Below are 18,458 nucleotides of genomic sequence, written 5' to 3'. Positions count from 1 at the left end.
AGGCTGATGATTGACTTGGAGAGTTCTTGGTGCTTTTTCTTGACCATTCCATGCTTGGGACTTACTATCTAAGGGTGGGATTTGGATTCTCCTCCCATACAACTAGAAAATGCGTTTCAAGTAAGGCCAATGCTCTTTCTCAGTTATACGGATCGGAGAATCCAAAGCATGGGACGTACCCAAGCTAAATGTCCTGAGGGTAGGCCAACTCCTTGTCCCGAGCCTCCAACTCCGTGTGAACTCTTTGTAACACCCTTCTTCCATAGGATGCTTCTGCTGATGCAAATTTCAGGTAAGGCCAACACTCTTTTTCTAGCTACCTCAAAGCTTGGACATTGCAGCTAGAGAACAAGTGAAAACTTTTAATTGTAGGAAACCGCCCCCCCCCAAATAAACAGGGAGATAGTGTGCCCACCTGAACGATGAAACCTTAAGATCAGCCTCAGCTATAAAACCCCTTTCTTATCACCAGAGGCACAAAATTTATACCTGTGGCACTAAAATTATTTACAGCCAATTCTTATATCTGGTTGCTGTATGGGGCTCAATTGGGCTCGTATAACAAGATGGCTCTTTTAGAGTATGAGCAATCCACACTTCTCCATAACGTTTTCCAGATTGCCAGCTGTGTACCAGATATGATATTAGATCAGTAAAGTGGCAATATTAGAGACTAAATCTCTTGTAAAATCTATTTGCTTCTTGTGCAAAGTAATCATTTGGTCAGATACGTCTGGTCCCATTGGCATCTCACCAATAATTTAAACTCAAATGGCAAAAATTATTCAGTTAGGAATTGCATTCTTATTGGAAGTTGAGAATGTCAAGCTCTTGCACGATAGGTTCTACATAGGGATTAGGCCTTTCTGCTTAGAAATGTTTCTGTAAATCATCACACAAACCTAATATTTATGTGAAAGTAGAGATCCAAAATTCAGAAGGGCACTATAACTACTCTGCTTTAACGTTCTTTCCCTGGCAGTCATGGAAGGGAAATATAAGAAAATTCCTTATGTAAGTAGACTTTGTGTCAATATTGGTGAAGCCCTTAAAGGGATAGACTGTGTTGTTTTAAAATCAGTGTTGTTTTTCTCACATCTGGCAACTTTAAGATGTGTGGATGGGGAAATCTGAGAGCTGAAGTCCACATACCTTAAAGTTATCAAGCTTGAAAAACACTGTTTAAACCAGGGGTGTCCAATCTTGGCAACTTTAAGACTTGTGGACTTCAACTCCCAGAATTCCTCAGCCAGCAAAGTCCACAAGTCTTAAAATTGCCAAGGTTGGACACCCCTGGTTTAAACCATCAATTTTTCAGGAACATTGACTCTTGATTTAAAACCCCTTTAATAATAATATTCTCAGGGCACTTATATTTGTTCTGCTTGAATTATTTATTCTCCAAGAAAAATATATTGATTTTGCTAAACATTGCAATTTTTTTCTTTTATAGTTTATAACATTTGGCAAAGGTTAATACGTTACCATAAAAACTATATATTATCTTATTTTTCTATTGACTTACCAATCTATTTCAATATTTTATGTTGGTTGGTCAATGAATGTAATAAAGAACAGGTAATTATCAAAGTTTCAGCAGCGGTGAGGGATTAGAGGGGGACCTGGGACCAATATATATATATTTACATTAGTTTAAGTTAAATAAAACATGATTGAGAAAAAAAAACATTGGAGAAGTGTGGCCTGTATGTTGCTGTGTGTGTGGTATTTATGTTTACACTCATTCCTGATAGAGGCTATTGCAGAGATTGGAAATGGCAGCAATAGTAAATCTGTTTGCATGAATATCAAATCCCATTTAATTGATCGTGGTGTTGATTTTTAGATGGTTGACTTTATGGTCCTGTCATTTTTATCACATTGTGCTTTTTAAATTATATTAATCATTGTGCTTCAGCTATGGTCAAAGATAACATTTTCCAATAGCTTGATATGCATGTCCAGGTGAACAGATGTTCTATAGCGGGATCTTTCCCACTGATAGGCACAAGACCTTTGGGGTTGTTAAGCGGTCTATAGATTCCTGTCTGAGTATTGAATGTTCTCTGTGTGCAAGGCAGCCCGACACCATAGCATCTTAAAAGTAACAATTTAGTTTCAAATCAAATCATATTTCGTACAGTCTTTGACCAGCCTTTATGTGAGAAAAGAGAAAGTTTGGTGTAGGAATTCATTATCAGTGAAACAAGAAATAAAACAACTTATCTAATTAAAAGTTGTATGCAATTACTTGATGAAGGTATTTGACCACTTGCTAAGAGGTATTGAGTTAGCATTCCTTCAAAAGTAATAAGCATAAAATTTATCAGTATGAACCCCAAATTTAGAAATGATTGGAGCGATCAAAGCACATGTTGGGGCATCATAAAAAGGACACCATTTGAGGACATGTGAGAGGGTATCCCATACTGGATCCACAAGGACAAAGTCTCTGGAAATAAAGAGTCCCATAAAACCTTCCTGACAGTAGAGTCGATGGGAGGGCATCAAAGCAGGCTTTGGAAAAAGCCCTTCTATATTTGCATTGGGTTAGATTGTATAGATACCTTGCAGTAAAAGACTTGCATCTATCTAATATTTGGTAAAAGGATTTGACAGCACTGATGATAATCATTTGGCCAATCAATGTCCCTAATTCTTTCTTTTATTGTTGATTTGGCCTCCTCAAGGGCTAATTGTCCAAAATATTCAGCAGAGTCAAAGACTGTGAAGTTCTTCTATACAGGTACAGTGCCAATATGGTAGCTGTCTAACAACAGCAGAAGTATCACATGTGTAGGTCAAACATGATTCTGAGTCCTGAGATTAGAATCTTACTCCAGACCTGAACCTTAATATTTGGCTTATTAGCTTTAAGCCTCAAGACTGCATTAGGGGTGCATTTTGGGGTACTAAACTAACTCTTAATGAAATTCTCTTTATAAGTCTCTTAAGTACAACAGTTCAAAGTTACAGTGGTCTCGGAAAAAATGACTTACAACTCAGCCTGAAAGTTAGGACCATTGTACTACCCCCATGGTAACATGATTGTAATTAATAACAGAAATTATGATCTCAATTGTAGGTGTAAATCAAGAACTAACTCTTGGGCAACTGTTTAAACCATAAGAGTTTGATTGTTGCCAGAATGTAATTTGCCCCCTATTGCCTTTAAATTTTAGTTATTGCTAGTATGCTGTTTTGGGCAATAGAAATGGCATAATTTATCTGAGCTGATAATTTCCTACAGGTCTGAAGTATTACACCCAAGTATTTAAAACATTTGATGTACTCTAATTTGTGGGAACCAATTGTCCACTTTGTTTTTGTCTTTTGTTGGAAAAAAATAAAAAATATATTTGTCATAGCTGGTTACTAATTGTTCTTCATTACAGTAGGATTCCAGATTTGTATATTTGGCTGCTAGATGTTGAAGTACTGGGCAGCGATCTACAATGGATCATTTTGGTTGAAATCTTGCTTGCTCAGGGTCAATTATTCCCTCATCTTATCCAAGTGTGAAGTTTGGTGAATAGGTACATGGCATATAATTTGGTAATCATGTTCAATAAACTAATTGGTCTGTAATCAACCAGGGCATTCCTATCCTCCTTTTTGCACAAGGGAACAATTACAGCTTCCCCCAAGACCTGTAATCTTAGCTATGGTTAATATGTGCGATTAATATGTGAAAAGCAGGAAGCCAATAAAAGGATCCACCAATTTGAATTGGATTTAATTAGCTCGGGGGGGATATTATTCCCAGGGACTTTACCATGTTTAATTTGGTTAATGAGATTTTTAACTTCTTTGCATGTGACTGTAGTATAAAGATAAAGATTATTATTTATTATTATTTTTATTGTATTCAATAAAAATACAAGAGATAAAAATACAAAATATAAAATATTAGAAATGTATGTCTCATTAGAAGGGAATCTGCGACCTATCAGCACCACTACCTGTCAGCAGCCGATCCTCCAATGTGTCTGTGAAGGCAGGCAGTTCTCCATCAGGTCATCTACTTCTCCTAATGCCTGAGGGCCTGGGACAGCGACATCCTCAGCCCCTGGCTTCTCCAAACATTCCAAGGGAGATGTGCCATTCCCGTCGGACGGTCCCAATTCCAGTTCCTCCTCCAAACTAGGTTCCGATAGGACCGTGACTTTATTTGGTTGATTACACTAACACACTGTAGGAACTTCTGCCAGGTAGGAACTGGGAAACAGACATCCTTACATGCATGACCATAATAGCCATCATGGCACAGTGGTTAGAATGCAATATTGCAGACAAACTCTGCCCACAGCCAGGAATTTGATCCTGACCAGATCAAGGTTCACCCATCCTTCCATTCTTGCAAGGTTGGTAAAATGGGGACCCAGTTGGGGGGGCAATACTCAAATAATGCTGACACTTTAGTGCTTTAGAGCACCACTCAGAAGGTACTCTAAAGCACTATGAAGCAGAGCTTATAAATGTAAGTGCTATTGCTATTTCTATTATCTGTCTTAGCAGTTTTAAGCCCCAATTCAGTTTTCTGAAGACTCTTGCTTCTGGGCTATATAGGTTTTGCCCTCAAGGAAAGAGCATCACACATGCCAGCCTCTTATCTCCAATGGCTGTGAATGTCACAGCTGATGTTCTCATATAATAATATACTTGCAACCTTAGCAGGGAGGTCAGGAAGTGAAAAGGTTAGGGATTAGAATGCCTGCATAACAGCTTCCATTTATGTTGAGACTACAGTTGTGACAAATTGCCAATTTGATTGCACATAATCAATTATTTAACTTGTTTATAAAAAGGAAATGTTCAGATAAGCCTGCCACTTAAAACCAGGAACATTGAAACAAGAAAATTCCGGTCTCCTTTTAAAAAAAAAAAAAAAAAAAAAGTTTTATTAATTTCAAAAACAAACAAATCATCATCAACCATTACATATTTGAACCTTTTTCCATTATAAATTTTACAAGTCAGATAAAACCTTATCTTATACAATACAATTCTATTTTAAACCATTTCTAAATGAACATAAAAACATCTCTTGTCCTCTATTTCTTTCTGACTTGATTATCGTCATTTTCTTTCTATGCTTCTAAAAGGTTTCACCAATACTTCTCAAAAACAAACAGACACAAACAAACATATAAAAATCTTTTAGTAAAGTAACTTGGCCCCGGTACCTCTCTTTTATATGGGCTTTAATTATATTCATGCTCATCTTACAGACATTACCTATTTTATTTACCATTCTGTATCTTCTATATATACTTCTCCACACATTTCACTCTTCATAATTCTATCTTATTCAATCCATCTTAATTTAAATCATTATATTTGTATCTTTTGCCCATCCTTTATTATCACTCTATCTCATTCCTTATACTGAAAAAAAAAAAAAAAAGAATTTCTCCTGAAATCTCTAATCAGAGTATGATGCCTTTCTATCCTCTCCCTGAATATTAGATTAACATTTAAAATGACACCTAATATCCAATCTGATTCTGCTTGGTACATTCTATCTATTAATTTTTACTTTTAATAACAATAAAAACAGAGTAATAAATCGGAAATGTTTAAATACATAGTATCCTCCTAAATACGTAGTTAAATAATAAATCTAAATAATAAATCTTATAACATTCTCATTGCCTTTCCCTTCAATATTTTATTACATTTTAAAAATCAATCATTATTAAACATTTCAACATTTTAACTTCTTATTAACTCTTAAACCATTCTAATTTTCTATTTCTAATACAAATATTACAATACCGTCTTATGTACCTTGCAAAATCTTTTTTAAGAAAAATTATACTTTACCCTTTATCCCTGAAAAAGATTCCTCTTTTCCCATCCAATTTTAAAACTTTGTGGCTTTTCTCCGCCTTTCCCCTTTCTTTCTTCCCCCACCCGATCTTCCTACCCCCCTTCTTCTAACCTCTGTCTTGCTGGCATCCCTTCTCTGTTGTATTCCCTTTTTCTCTTGTTTACTATCATTATATTTATTTTGCATCATATTTTTCTCTTTCTTAAATGTTTTTTTAGATCTTAAGTCCTTCATTTTCCTCGCTTTCTTCCTTCCTTCTTCCTTAGGTAAATTTTGGGATTCATTAAAGATGGTGTCTTCGTCTTCTTCTTGTTGTAGTTCCATCTGTCGCATTGTCTGTTCATAGTTAACCAGCGCCATTTCTAAAAATAGACAAGCTTTTTCCATACCATCTTTACAGGCTGCTTTTGTTTGCTCATATTCATCCCTCAGTTCCTCAAGGGAGAAAGCCATTATAAATCTTTTCTTTTCTTTTTCCCTCTTTCTTCTTACTCCAACCAAAATATTCCAAAAGAAAAGTAAGACAATCCCAAAGTCCACAATCCTCAATCAAGCCAAGCCAAGCCAAACTTCCCACTTTCTTTTCCAGGGGTAGTATCAGACAAAGGAAAAAAGAAAATCCAAATCTGTGTTTTGAAGCCTTATTAAAAAAAAATTCTGTCTCCAAATCCTTAAGGCATCTCCTCCAACAAAATCCAGCCAGATAAATATATTTTTTGTCCTCTCCTGAAAAAAAACAGGTTTCTCAATATGCGTTTGTTAATTCCGTCGGGAGGGAGAGTAAACTTTCCTTTCAGCACCTCAGAATTGCGCTTACTTTCTCTTATGGAAAGAATCATCCAAAAAACCATCACTTCCAGGAATTAAATTAAATATATCTCAGAGTCCTGGATCGACCAAGAAGACTTTCACTTTTAAAACTTTCTCCTCTTCCTCCTGCGCATACTTGCCCAGCTGCCGGCTGCTTTGTGACAGCCATTACAGACCGCCGCTATGCCGTCTTGGTAAAAGGAGGTTCTGCCGGCCAGGGAGGGGTCTGCAATACCCCAAACCCTTTTCCGGATCCCCTACCTTCAGCTGCCCCTGCAGGGCAGCCTTGCTCCGCACCCTTTCGGATCGGAGCCCCAAAAGCGGCTAGCGCGGCAGGGATCGCGCAGCTCGCGAATCCCTACCGCATAAGCCGACAAACCGGAAACTCAAAATTCGGTCTCCTATTATCATTATACATAACCAGAAAAAAAAAGAAAAGAAAACCTTCTTCAAAAGTGGGAAATCAATTTCCATTTGGTCCCTTATTAATCATATTTTCCTCTGTAACTAGTTCTGAATTCAGAGTGATTTCTCTTTTGAGAGCCTGAGACAGATATTTAATGGCTTGTCAATGTGTAAAATACAGTTTTTATTTGAACTAAATACTAATTATTTTGTACTTTATTTGGTACTTTCTGTATATTTGCATAATGTTAGACTTTACCCCCTTGATTTCTATAGTGCAGCATATTATTTGAATTGTCTGTACCCTGAACTAAGTTACAGTACGTACCAAGAAAATCCCCCTTTTCTAATTTCCACAAGTATATGCAGGGTTGCACAATTTTTCCTTTTTCAGAGTTATTTCTATATCTGCCAGTTACGCAGACATGGAGAGCAGTGGTGGTATTCTACTGGTTCGGCCCAGTTCTGGAGAGCAGATAACAGCGATGAGCAGTGGAGACCAAACCGGTTCTCTCCACTGCTCTGCTTTTGGGCCCACCTGCCTGCCTGGGCTCCCATACTCACTTTTATCCACTGAATTTGAAGCGCAGCTGCTTTGCGCGGCACAGAATAGTGCCACGCGGAAGCTGCGGAAGCAGAGTTAGAATGCCTCTGCGCCTGCACAAAGTGCACGTTTGGCGCAGCTTGCATGCAAACTATGTGCACGCACGCAAAGCGCGCCCACTAAGCCACACCCACCAAACTGGTGGCAAAAATATTTGAATCCCACCACTGATGGAGAGCTTTGAAAAAGGGCGTTGGTACTTACCTGACACACCCGTTCTCTTTGAGCTGTGAAGAGCATCCAGTAGTGGGCGGTGCTTCAGTCTCTGCATGTCTAGGCTGGGCTTAATTTGTGGAATGCTCCTCCTCCTCCAGGGGACTCCTCCCAGCATTCCCCAGTTTTGGCTCAGCCTCGTTGTGGATAGGCAGTGCTTTTTGTTCTTCCTTGGCCGAAACAGGAGTATTACTCAGCAGGTTTGGATATAGTCCAGTTCATTTTTTTCAGCCTCCAAATCACTTTACGATCTCCTGACGTTAGCTCTCTCCATCTGGTCATCAGAGATCATTGGCATTTTCGGGCAGTGCTGTGGAACGCTCCTCCTCCTCCACGGGACTCCTCCCCAGCATTCCCCAGTTTTGGCGAAGACGAGAGAAATAAACGCCCTCATCCTCAATGCCCTAACAAATTCGTTGGCCGAAACAGGACCCCACCAGATGGAAAAGGGGTGGCTGGATGCTCTTCACAGCTCAAAGAGAACGGGCATGTCAGGTAAGTACCAATGCCCTTTCTCCCATGAGCTGTTCAGAGCATCCAGTAGTGGGACATACCAAAGCTTGGCCTGTCCTACGGGAGGAACTCCATCTGGCCTGGAAACCTCTCCTGGTCCCTGTCGACCCGTTGCAGAACTCTTCTGCCAAAGGAGGCCTCAGTGGATGCAAACACATCTATTTTATAATGCCTAATGAATGGCGATGGAGAGGCCCAGGTTGCGGCTTGACAAATTTCAGTTATTGGTGCCTGTGTGGCCCACACTGCCGATGTTGCGGCGCTCCTTGTTGAATGAGTTGTTATGCCCCTGGGCACCTGCAGTGATTGATTCTGATATGTTTTCGCTATCGCAGCCCATAGCCAATGGCCTATTGTAGAAGATGAGACCTTGCATCCCTGAGTGTTGGGCTGAAACGACACAAATAAGGCTTCGGTTAATATATATTCACAATGCTCGCCTCACATCAAGCCTATGCCATTGTAGTTCCAACCCTTGGGATGGTCTGGGACAAAAATTAGGAAGTATCAGTTCTTGTGCCCTATGAAAAACCGAGTTAATTTTGGGAATAAATGTAGGATCAGGACGAAGGACCACCCGGTCAGAATGGAAAACACAAAGATCTTGTCTGATAGACAAAGCTGCAAGTTCCGAAATACGACGAGCAGAAGTGATCGCTACAAGGAAAACTACTTTATATGTCAGAAATTGGAGACTTGACGATTTCAAGGGTTCAACAGGGCCCTTGGTGAGTGCGACGAGGACCTTGTTAAGGTCCCAGGTGGGATAACAGTGTACCGCTGGAGGGCGTAAATTTGTGGTTCCTCGAAGGAAACTCCATATGCGTGGATGATGGGAAAGAGATAGTAGACCTTCACAAATGAGAACTGATGCCAAGGCCGCCACCTGTTTTTTCAACGTATTAGGTGATAATCCCTTGTCAAGTCCCTCTTGCAAGAACTCTAGGATTTGAGCCACAGATGGAGACATGGGATTAATTCGAGACTTGGTACACCATTTGCAGAAACTGGACCATGTGGCATTGTAAATGCAAGTTGTTGAGGGGCGTCTGGCGGCTTGGAAGGTGGCGATAACTCTGTTGGAAAACTTTTTGCTCTTCAGATGACTTGTCAACCTCCAGACGGTCAGGTGCAACCATTGAGGGTCCAGATGTTGAAGGGGTCCCTGGGTTAGCAAGACCCTGTCTGGCAAATTCTCCATGGTATTGATATGGTTAGACTGTGGAGGTCTGCAAACCACGGCTGTCTGGGCCAGTAAGGAGCTACTAGAAGCAGCTCCGCCCTCTTGTCTAGCAGTTTCTGGATGACCTTGGGAAGCAGTGGAAATGGTGGGAATGCATACAGAAGTCCCGGGGGCCAACGACAGTGGAGCAAATTGAAGTTCTCTGCTCCTTGCGAGGGGTACCTGGAAAAAAATCTCGGGAGCTGAGTGTTGAGGGGGGAAGCGAACAGGTCCACCACCAAATGTCCTGACTGCCTCTTGAAACAGGGTCGGATGGAGACGCCACTCCGATTGATCAATCGTGGCCCTGCTTAGCCAGTCTGCCTGTGTATTCGACAGGCCCAAAATGTGCCCTGCTCTGATGGAAAGTAGGTTGCTCTTCGCCCAACAATACAAGCGCTCCGCTTCCCGCATGAGATGTTTCAACTGTGTGCCCCCCTGTTTGTTTATGTGAGCTTTGGCTGTTACGTTGTTGGTCAATATTAGTATGTACTGATTGCGTACTTGTGGAAGGAAGCTGCAGAGAACCAGGTGTACTGCTCGAAGCTCCAGCCAGTTTATGCTGCACGACTGTTCTATGGCGGACTAGTGGTCTTGGGTTGTGAGCAATTGAACGTGTGCTCCCCATCCAAACAGGCTGGCATCGGTGGTGATGGTAAGTCTGTGTGGCTCTTTGAAGAGGCAGCCTCTGTTGATGACTGGTCTGGTCCACCAGAGGAGAGATATGAGGACCTTTGATGGTACCTTGACCTTGTATTTGGAGTTGCTTTGGCCGGCGCACTAGTATGGGAGCAGGAACCACTGGAGGGATCGAGTGTGGAGCCGGGCCCAAGGGATGATAGATATACATGAGATCATCTTGCCTAACAATTTTGATAGTTCCACTAGGGACACCCTCTTAAGACCCCTGATCTCCTTAACTAATTGCTGAATGCTATTTAGTCTATCTGGTGACAGGTAAACTTTGCCTTCCACCGTATCTATGACTACCCCCAGATGGGTTAACCGAGTCGATGGTGTTAAATGACTCTTTTTCCAATTTATTGAGAACCCGTGTTGTTGTAGGGATTGTAATGTGTTCTGAGTATCTCTGACTGCTTGATGATAGGAAGATGACAAAATCAAGATGTCATCAAGATAACACTGGAGTCGTATGGGGATATCACGGAGATGAGCAGCTAGCGCTGCAAGAACCTTCGTGAAGGTCCTGGGGGCAGAAGCTAGTCCGAAAGGAAGGGCCACATATTCAAAATGGTGGTTATTATAACAGAATCTCAGAAATTTATAGTGGGAAGGCCGAATAGCAATATGTAGGTTCGCCTCCATCAGATCTATGGACGTAAGTACGTCACCCTTTCTGATGCAAACTAAGATAGATTGCAGGGTGTGCATTTTAAACTTGTGATATACTAAGAAATGGTTGAGACATTTCAGATCCAATATTGCTCTCCACCCCCACCCCACCCTCGAACTTTTGGGAACAAAAAAAAGATGTGAATAGAAACCTCACCCTCATTGATTGGTAGCTACTGGTTGGATGGCTCGTAGGTCCAGTAAATGATGGATAGTTGTTTCCATAAGATTACGTTTAACCGGATCTCTGGAAACAGGGCATGACATGAAAAAGTCTGGGGGAGTGGATTGAAACTCCAGCGAAGACCAAATCTGATCGTGTCTCTGACCCAGGAATCAGACGTTGAGGAGTCCCATTGGTCCATGAATAATTTAAGGCGTCCGCCAATGGGAGCCGGGTCCGGGGAGTTATCTTGGACACCAAAAAGACCTATTCCTGCTCCTCGAAAGGATCTCTTGGATTGGCCACCCCTTCTGTTCCTATCCCCGAAGTCGGCTGCTGCCCTGGTCTGAAAGATGGGGGTCTCTGGTATCTGGGTGAGAAGAATCCCTGATAAAAGGGCTGAAAGGATCCCCTCTGAAAGGACTGAGGGTTTCTAGAACCTGACTTCCGAAAAAGAGAAGGTAGAATTTTCTTTTTGTTTTGGGTTTCGATTAGCAGCGGGTTGAGGGCAGGGCCAAAGAGTCTGTCTCCCACAATAGGAGATGAAGCCAGCTTGCATTTGTGCTTAATGTCCGCTTGCCAATAGTAAGCGTCATGCTGTGACATGTGAGGTAATGGCCCTGGCTGAAAACTTGACTGCATGATAAGTTGCGTCAGCTGAGAATTCAGCGGCTGCTATAAGTTTTGCAATATCTTGGTGTGCTCTAATGTTGGAATTAGGGACATACTCCCGTAAGAGACGGAGCCACCTGAGAGAAGCATGGGTAAAGAAGGAAGTGGCCGTGGCCACTCTGATGGCCCACGCATCAGACTGATGGGCCCTGCGTAGGGCAAGCTCGGCCCGTTTTTCCTCCGGCTTTAATGCCTTCAACGCTTCACTGGGAATGGAGGACGAGGACGCTAATCCCACTATAGGTTCCTCTACCTCGGAAGTATTCAACAATTTTGAGAAATTAGGGGCCAAATTAAAATATTTCCTGTCATATCCCGTGGGGGCAGGGTACACCGCTGCAGACGCCCACTGTTTCTGTACCAGGTCTGAAAACATGTGAGGAACTGGAATCTCATCTGCCTCGACTACCGGTTGGTTGTAAATTAGATCTTCTGGTCCCACTTCTGAAGGAGTTGGAGTGGTAGAAGGGGCCGACTTGTTCAGGTGTGCAATGTTTTTTGCCTTAAACAAAAGTGATCTGAATAGTTGTGGGCGGAATAAGCCTGAAAATACCGGTTGATCAGGAACAAGGCCCTCATCCTCAGACATCCCACTTTCTAGGGGTTCTGCTTCTGACAGGGCCGGGTCACTGTCATGTATTGATCCTGACCCAATCTGTTCCATTTGATCAATGTGATCCACTTCTGCCTTCTCCTCCTCCTCCTGCAGCCCCTGGAGGGGCATGTCCCCCTGAAACTGTACCTGGGTATAGTGTTGCTCCGATCTGGTCAACGACCTTAGAGATTGAGAATCATAGTCAGTGGTTACCGGGTGTTCCCTGGTCAGAACTGCATGTTGAAGACCTGCTGCAATTCCCTGGCAGATTGCCAGCTCCATCAACGCCTTCATTCTCTCTGGAACTTCCTCTGGAAGAATGTCATCCTGTCGATGACTGGCAGCTGTCGGAGTGAATGTAGCTTCAAGGAGCCCTTCGCGTTGTCTGTGTTCCAGGTAACTGGGCTGTTGACTCTGGGAAATCAAGCTGTGTCTGGATGAGAGGGAGAGATCTAGGGGAGGAAAAGGATGGGAAGAGGTAGACGGTACTGGACTTGGGGGCAGAAGGTCCTGTGAGGCCCTGTGTGCCTCCCTTGCACACCTATCTATTTGCTTTTCTAATGCTTTATGGCGCCTGTTGGCATCCTTTTCTGAAGCTTTAGAATGACCTTTTGTCTGCTTGGATTTGTGCTGAGATTTAGCTTTGACCCTTGATGTTGAGGGTTGAGAGCTACTACCGCCTGCCATTTTGAATGGAAAGAGATGCAGTTTGCTCGTTATTCACAGCGATACTGTTGAGGCAGTTGGCACGCCCAGGGGCCTGATCCAAGAAGGGACCGGTTGCCCTGATAATATCTTATCCCTGGGTTTTTCTTTTTTCAATTAAGGTATATGTATATATAATATGAGTCGTATCACAGTAATAATATCTTTCCTTATTAAGATATTAATACCGAATATTATTTATTATTTATTATTATTATTATTATTATTATTATTATTATTATTATTATTATTATTATTATTATTATTATTATTATTATGAATGAAAGTCACCAATATCTATATCTATATATATATCTAAATTAATAGAGAAACAGCTTGATAGAGTGAATATCCAAACAGCCAAATTAAGAACGCTTGAAAGGCCAAGATAATAAAGAGAGGCCTTCAACAGCTTCCCTGCACAGGCAGACACAGGCCTGGGTGCTCGCTGTTGTGCCGCTGGGTAAGGCTGTGAGGGTTAAGCCAACAATAATACACGGATGGCCTCGAATCTAATTAGAAAATGAGGTGTAATAATTCCTTAGGTTATCAGAAGGAAAAAACCCTGATCGGCAAGGAAAACTACCTCACACAGCTCGATTACAAATAGCGCGGACATGCAGTTTTTTTTAAAAAGTAAAGGCAAAAACAATGGCCGTTTTTTTGGGTGTGCGCGTGCTTCCCAGCAACAAACTCCTGCCGTGTGGGGAAATGCCTCCGATGGCTTCTCCTTGTGGCTAAAAGGAACGGCGGGGGAAGGAGTGGAAAGAATTCTTACTGCTTTCCACACCAAGACGGCGTTCTGAGGGGAGAACTCAAACAATACGACTCGGATGAGAGCAAAAACGCCCACGCCACTATTGCCGATATAGAGAAAGGCAATGCGGAATCACAATGGCAGGGGGTAGAACAAGCAGATGGGGGGGAGGCTCGGAGCAATGCTGAAGCCGCCGGCCGCTTCGGGCGCGAAACAGCGCTGCCTGAAAATACAAATGATCTCCGACGACCAGATGGAGAGAGCTAACGTCAGGAGATCGTAAAGTGATTTGGAGGCTGAAAAAAATGAACTGGATTATATCCAAACCTGCTGAGTAATACTCCTGTTTCGGCCAAGGAAGAACAAAAAGCACTGCCTCAGGAAGAAGCAGACAGGGGATAAAGGAAGAACCACAAACAGCAGTTGTCTACAACAGAATGTTGTGAGCTGAGAGTGTGATGACCCATAGTCTCTCAAAAAACCCAAAACCCAAAACATACATTAAAGTCCGGTAATGCCTTCAACTTAACTTCACTGTTTTATTAGGCACAGTTTAAAGTCACAAAAGTAAATAATGAGGCAAAAAGAAAACCAAAACAAACCGCATTATCGAGAGTTAAAATGAGGCACTGCGGTAATGTAGAACACGGTTTCCTCCACATGCTGCTCAATACGCATGCAAAGGGGTTTGGTTGCAGCAACCACAGGTCCCGAACGTAGGGGCCGACCATCAATCATCTCTACCATTACTGGCGGGGACACCTATTGCTGAGGAATGAACCACTGCTTGACAAAATGAGCATCCATGAAATTGGCTGTGGCCCCTGAGTTGACCAAATCTTGGATCTCCACTGCTCCCACACCAGGCACGAACACACTTGCTGTCAGCACAAGATGCTTCACCAATAACAATTGTGGTGGAGATGTCAAAGGTGGCGAGGATGGTAAGGTTGGTGAAGATGGTGGGCCTAAGGACTTTACACCCTGACCTACAGACCCCCATAGGTCGAGCGATGCTCATTTCCCGCCACCACAGGCGTAGCTGCTGTGGATGTCTTAATAGGACACTTGGCTGCAAAATGGCCTCGATTGCCACAATAGAGGTATAGACCATCATGACGACGTCTATCCTTTTCTACTTGAGTCAGGCGAGGGCGGCCAGCCCCCAACTGCATGGGTTCCTCCAAAAGCACTTGCTGGAAACAGATACGGTCTCTGTCTGTCATCGCACCCGTCGCTGCTGAAGTCTAGCATCGATACAAAGACATAGATGCATGAGCTCCTGAAGGGTGCAAGGGCATTCAGTGCGCGCCAACTCATCCAGGAGCTCTGACAACAAACCCTCCTGGAACTGGTCTAATAGTGCTGCCTCATTCCATTGTACATCCTGCGCAACCACCCGAAAATTAGCAATATAATCCATGAGTGAGCCAAGCTTCTGCTTCAACTCTCTCAAACGTCTGTTTGCTGTTTGGCTTCGAACAGGGTCCTCAAACATGGCCTGAAACTGACGGCAAAACTCGGCATAATTGTCCAACACGTCGTTGGGCTGGGTCAACAGAGGCGTTGCCCAACGTGCTGCAGAGCCTGACAACAAACTAATCAAAACCCCCACCTTATCCCGGTCAGTGGGAAAGTCCTCAGGCCGAAGGCTCATGTAAAGCTGGCACTGCCCCAAAAATGCTGGAAATTGGGCCAGCGAACCATCAAATTTATCTGGCACTGCCACTGGGCATTTTCAGCGTGGCCAGGCAGCTTGCATTTGTACCACCTGGGCAGTCAAAGGAGCCACTTGCTGGCTTAAACTGGGCAATCTCTGCTCTGAGCTGATCCATGGTCACCCCACAAAAAGCAAAAATAAGTTGAAGGGGTGGCTGGAGTCAAAATGTGATGACCCGTAGTCTCTCAAAATAACCCAAAACCCAAAACATACATTAAAGTCCGGTAATGCCTTCAACTTAACTTCACTGTTTTATTAGGCACAGTTTAAAGTCACAAAAGTAAATAATGAGGCAAAAAGAAAATAAAAAAAAAACTGCATTGAAGTGAGTTCCGAAGCAAGCCAAGATAATTTATCATACATTCCAGAAAGATAAGGGAGGAGAGTCCATGGGAAGAATGCCAGCAAAGATAAAACTCTTTCAAAGAAAACTTTAAACTAAACTTTGACTCCAGCAATTCTGACTACATAGTTACAAACTTATATACATAGCTCCCAGCTGCAAGCCATGAGGAAGATCATGGTAATCTGAGTAGACCTCGCTTTTCCCTGATCCTCTCCTCAGGGATCCCAGGATGGATAGGGGATGGGCCTGGATCCTCCTCTGATTGCTCAGCCAGCCTCTGCCCTTCCCCAGCCTCCTCCATCACCTCTGGAGCCACACTCCCACTCCCTGTTGGCTGTTCCTCCTCTTCCTCAGAGTAAGTCTCCACCAGGGGCATGACAGAGAGGCTGTTGTAACCCAATCTCTTTGTTCATAATAAGGCAAATGATGAATATTTGCAAGGACCAGAGTCCCTTGGGCTGAAATATCTGCATTAATTCAGAAGACTTTGATTCATAGCACAATCCAATCAAGTTCTCTGATGGACAGCCTGTTACCTGTCTAGAAATGGGAAGAATGGCTGTCTGCATTGCCAAATTATTTATAGATGAATAAAGTTAGTAGGCATTAACATCTTGTATGTTAATGAATCTCTCTTGAATCTCTCTAAACTGAAGCAAGGATGAGCTTTCCAATTTTCCTCACTGTGATATCCTCCAGTTACATTGGGACTATAACTCCTACTTGGAGAAGTTTATTCTGGATTAATTAAGCTTTTGGTGGATCTTTCTGATTAAATTTCAGGACTATACATTGATAGTTCTTCAGAAATAATACTGTTTGCTAGAATCCTAAAACACATTGTTCTATATCTAATAGATGCTTTCTTCTTCAAATGTATTTAACTCTGTATAACTGCTGGTGTATGACATCACAATATTGTTTTGGAAAATGGTGTCACTTTATTTAATATAAATAAATTAAATGGGCTCATTTAATTTCCCATTTGCTAATGATACAGTCTTGTTGAGGAAAACTCAAATGCTAGAGAGGGAATTAATTATAAGGCTTTTTTTTTTTACAAAATATCAAAGCTGCCATTTAATCATCGAGGACATGCTTTCAAAGAATGTTAAAAGTAATTTGGCAAGGTTTAAACTGGCACAAATGGCTAATTCATTGGAACTATTTATTGTAAACAAAACCTTGAGCAGTTGACAGTTTGGGAGACTTTCCTTCTGCTTTGGGTAAAAATTATCAAAGTTTGGTCTAATAAACAATGTTTTCCCCCCCATCCAAATAATGATCATGTGCTACTGGCCTTAAATTTAAATTTTAAGCTTTCCACCTAGTTTTCTTTGTACTTAGGCCATCTCTGAGTTTACCTCATCAAGAGAAGAAGCACATGAACCAAGCTACTACAGAAAAACAATCTGTTCTAAATAATTACTATTCTATTTCAGGTCTCATTCAGGAAACCACATCCTGGCCTAATTATAACACAGCCATTCTGAGGTTGCAGAAGTTTTTTTTAACCAATAAAAATAAAATAGATAGGCATCATATCAAAGATACAGCATCAAAAGCTGGTTTGACAAAGAGCATAAAAAGCTCAACATATTTTTCTCCACAATTTATAAGTCCTGCATCACTGGTAACCGCTTCAAAGAAAAGCCCTGCAGAAATTCTATGCTTGTAAGCACTGTTAGGTCAAAGGTCTCAACCTTTTTCTGGTGCATTATAACAATAATCCCACTGCAAGTCCATCTTCTTTTATTTGCCATTTTCCCTCTGTTGTGTGGGTAACATTTTTGACTGCTTGACAGTATCTCAAGCAATCCTTTGACTCCCAGTTGTTGGTCCTCCTGAATGGCTGCCTCTTCCTCTCTGAGATTATCAAAGCAACTGTGAACAAGAAGCAACTCAGAAGCAGTTTATGAATCATCTGCCAATTTAGAAAGGGATTAAAAAGAACTGTTGACTGACTTTGCTTTTCCATATTGCAACTTTTATATTAACTCCCTGGGCAGTATTTGCTTGATATTGACTCCCACTGCTTTAAGACAGCCGGAGAGAGTTTGCTAGCATTACTTGATGTTAAAAGGGTGATTTTTATCATAGTTGACCTACTTTGAATATTCTTTCTCAAAAATATATTTCCATTTTCTTTTTATAACAATTATAACAATTTTATCAAAGATTATTATTACAGTGGTAAAACATAATACAAATTTTTAAATTATGAAAGAATAACCAATTTTGTTGAGGCACCAGGCTAGAAAGGGGGAGTCTGCTTAGCCCAACTCACCTCAAAAAGCTGTTCTGGTGGGGAAAATAGGAGAGGAAGATATGTTGGATATGTTCACTGCCATAAGTTATACATAAAAATAATAAAGATGGCATATAGATAACAATAGCAATAGCACTTAGACTTATATACCGCTTCATAGTGCTTTACAGCCTTCTCTAAGCAGTTTACAGAGTCAGCATATTGCCCCCAACAATTTAGATCCTCATTTACCCACCTCAGAAGGATGGAAGGCTGAGTCAACTTTGAGCTTTGTGAGG

General features: G+C 41.8%; 1 protein-coding gene across 4 annotated transcripts in view; it reads left to right on the top strand.

Annotated features, from left to right (window-relative positions):
- Positions 1-18,458, top strand: part of TLR5 (toll like receptor 5) — a 54,049-nt gene that overhangs the window by 5,787 nt on the left and 29,804 nt on the right. The window contains exon 2 of one of the 4 annotated variants that reach the window (XM_087964410.1): positions 144-292. The exons of 2 other annotated variants lie outside the window; for them this stretch is intronic. Coding sequence is in view for 1 of the 2 variants with exons in the window: in XM_087964397.1 (XP_087820523.1) it covers positions 17,580-17,585 (6 nt within the window). In the remaining variant the exon portion in view is untranslated. Of the gene's footprint in view, positions 1-143; positions 293-17,122; positions 17,586-18,458 lie in introns of those variants that run through there. One more of the 4 variants, XM_087964397.1, reaches the window with a different exon arrangement.

Source organism: Notechis scutatus, chromosome 1 (assembly GCF_049901735.1).
Source record: "Notechis scutatus isolate UNSWTSFEM ecotype Mainland chromosome 1, rNotScu1.2, whole genome shotgun sequence".
Lineage (NCBI taxonomy): Eukaryota > Metazoa > Chordata > Lepidosauria > Squamata > Elapidae > Notechis > Notechis scutatus.
Note: the sequence above shows the minus strand (reverse complement) of the source record. Positions and strands in the feature narration are given on the sequence as shown.